At 55.4% G+C, this 1,921-nt stretch overlaps 1 protein-coding gene across 2 annotated transcripts in view; it reads right to left on the bottom strand.

Moving 5' to 3' along the window:
• The window catches only part of APOBEC3F (apolipoprotein B mRNA editing enzyme, catalytic polypeptide-like 3F), a 56,096-nt gene that overhangs the window by 10,982 nt on the left and 43,193 nt on the right, over positions 1-1,921 (bottom strand). Inside the window, exon 1 of one of the 2 annotated variants that reach the window (XM_011978839.1) lies at positions 138-187. The exons of the other annotated variant lie outside the window; for it this stretch is intronic. Within the exon in view, the coding sequence (XP_011834229.1) occupies positions 138-187 (50 nt within the window). Of the gene's footprint in view, positions 1-137; positions 188-1,921 lie in introns of those variants that run through there. 2 annotated transcript variants of the gene reach the window in all.

The raw sequence follows: 1,921 nt of genomic DNA on the forward strand, positions 1-1,921 counted from the left end.
TGTTTGGGGTCATCTGCATCCTCCTCTGCCCACAGTGGAGACATCTTTGGAAGACATGATTTATCTTGTGCTTCAGAGACCATTCCCTCCCCACACCCTCTCCTAAGACTTGGTATTTAAAGCAAAGTAAATCTTACAGAAAATCCATCGAAGCTCTGTGAACAAAATTCCACATTGCTCCCATCATAATTTGGTTCAATTCTCCCAGTTCCAGAGTTCAGGAATGGCAGGAAGCACACAGAGGGAGCACCCTCCCAGAGCAAGGAGCACCACCCCAGCCATGACTTTCACAGGAGAGTCTCAGCAGGGGACCTGGACTGGGGCAGGTGGGGGAGGCGGCCCATTCAGAAGCAGCAGTGGGGTGACCACACAGCAGGGCAAGGAGCCTGGCTGGGAATGGGGGTTGCAGGGGAACCAGAGGGGAGGGAGCCCAGGGCTTGGGCTAGGGCAGGGGGAGGCCAGGGCTGACGCCCAGCAGGGCCACCAGGGAGGAAGGGACAGCAGAGGGGCTCAGCAGGTAGAGCGGGCAGCAGTACCTGATTTGAGGATTCGTCCTTTGCCGGCTAGTCCTAACTATGATTTTTGTCTGGTGCACAACGGTTTCACTTTCTGCTACAGGCTCCTGATTTTAGGACAGCCCTCCTTAAAGTGACCTCCCAGGGCCTTGTGAGTCATGGCCCCTCCCCCTTCCTGCTCTGGCACTGGTGTGGGAGGCCCTGGGATGCTTTGTCTTCCTCAGGCTCTCACCGTCTTTCCGGTTTTCTCTGGGGCCCTCCCCCTGGCAGAGGGACATTTCTAAAGACAAGCCGCTCTGTGCAGCAGGACCCAAGGCGGGTCCACAACAGGCTGAGTCAGCAGAGCAGACGCCCCTCCCCTGGTTGTCCCGCCCAGCTGGAGCCGCCTTTCCACCCTCAAGACAGACAGGCTGATGCCTCTGCAGGGACTCCCAGATCCTGCCCTCAGGGATCATCCCAGAGACACCTTCCACCCAGCAGCCATGGGGACAGGGAGGAAGAGTGAAGGGTCAGGCGTCTGCCTCCCCCCAGGCCTTCACACTCGGAGGCCACCATGGGAGGGAGGGGCAGCAGGTGGGTATGGGCCTCAGATGTCCCACCAGGATGTCATGCGTACCCCCAAACTGAGCTCCTTCCTTCCTGCTTCTCCTTCCCCATCTCCTGCCCGGAGTTACTCCCTGGTAGGATGAACTTTTGCCCTCTCTTGTCCCCATGTCGTGGAAGGGCAGTGGCTGGTGTCCCAGGCCAGCCTGTCTAGAGCCTCCCTGTGGGTCTCACAGCTCCCTTCCCTTGGTAGCGTGCTCCCATAGTGCAGAGACCTAAAAATTACACAAGGTGTATATACATTTGTCTTTTTGTTTGTTGGTTGGTTGGTTGTTTTTTGTGCTTTTCTCAGATGGAGTCTTGCTCTGTTGGCTAGGCTGGAGTGCAATAGCGTGATCTCAGGTCACCACCACCTCTGCCTCCCAGGTTCAAGCAATTCTCCTGCCTCAGCCTCCCAAGTAACTGGGATTACAGGTGCCTGCAACCATGCCCGGTTAATTTTTGTATTTTTAGTAGAGACAGGGTTTCTCTATATTGGTCAGGTTGGTCTCGAACTCGTGACCTGAGGAGATCCACCAGCCTCAGCCTCCCAAAGTGCTGCAATTGTAGGCGTGAGCCACCGCACCTGGCCACAACATATAAATTTGGAAAGGAGACTTTATTTCTTGATAAGGGTGACAGCCTGCAGGTGGCCATCCCACAGCCTGGGAAAAGCAGCCTCTGGGAAACACCAGAGACAGACATTTAGAAGCAGGAGGGGTTGGGGCAGGAGCTTTAAACTGAAGGGGTTGGCTAAACATACATATTCAACAGGCTACAGGAGGAGCTATGAATATTCATGTAGGTGGCTGCAGTCCATGCTT

Source organism: Mandrillus leucophaeus, unplaced genomic scaffold (assembly GCF_000951045.1).
Source record: "Mandrillus leucophaeus isolate KB7577 unplaced genomic scaffold, Mleu.le_1.0 Scaffold2, whole genome shotgun sequence".
NCBI lineage: Eukaryota > Metazoa > Chordata > Mammalia > Primates > Cercopithecidae > Mandrillus > Mandrillus leucophaeus.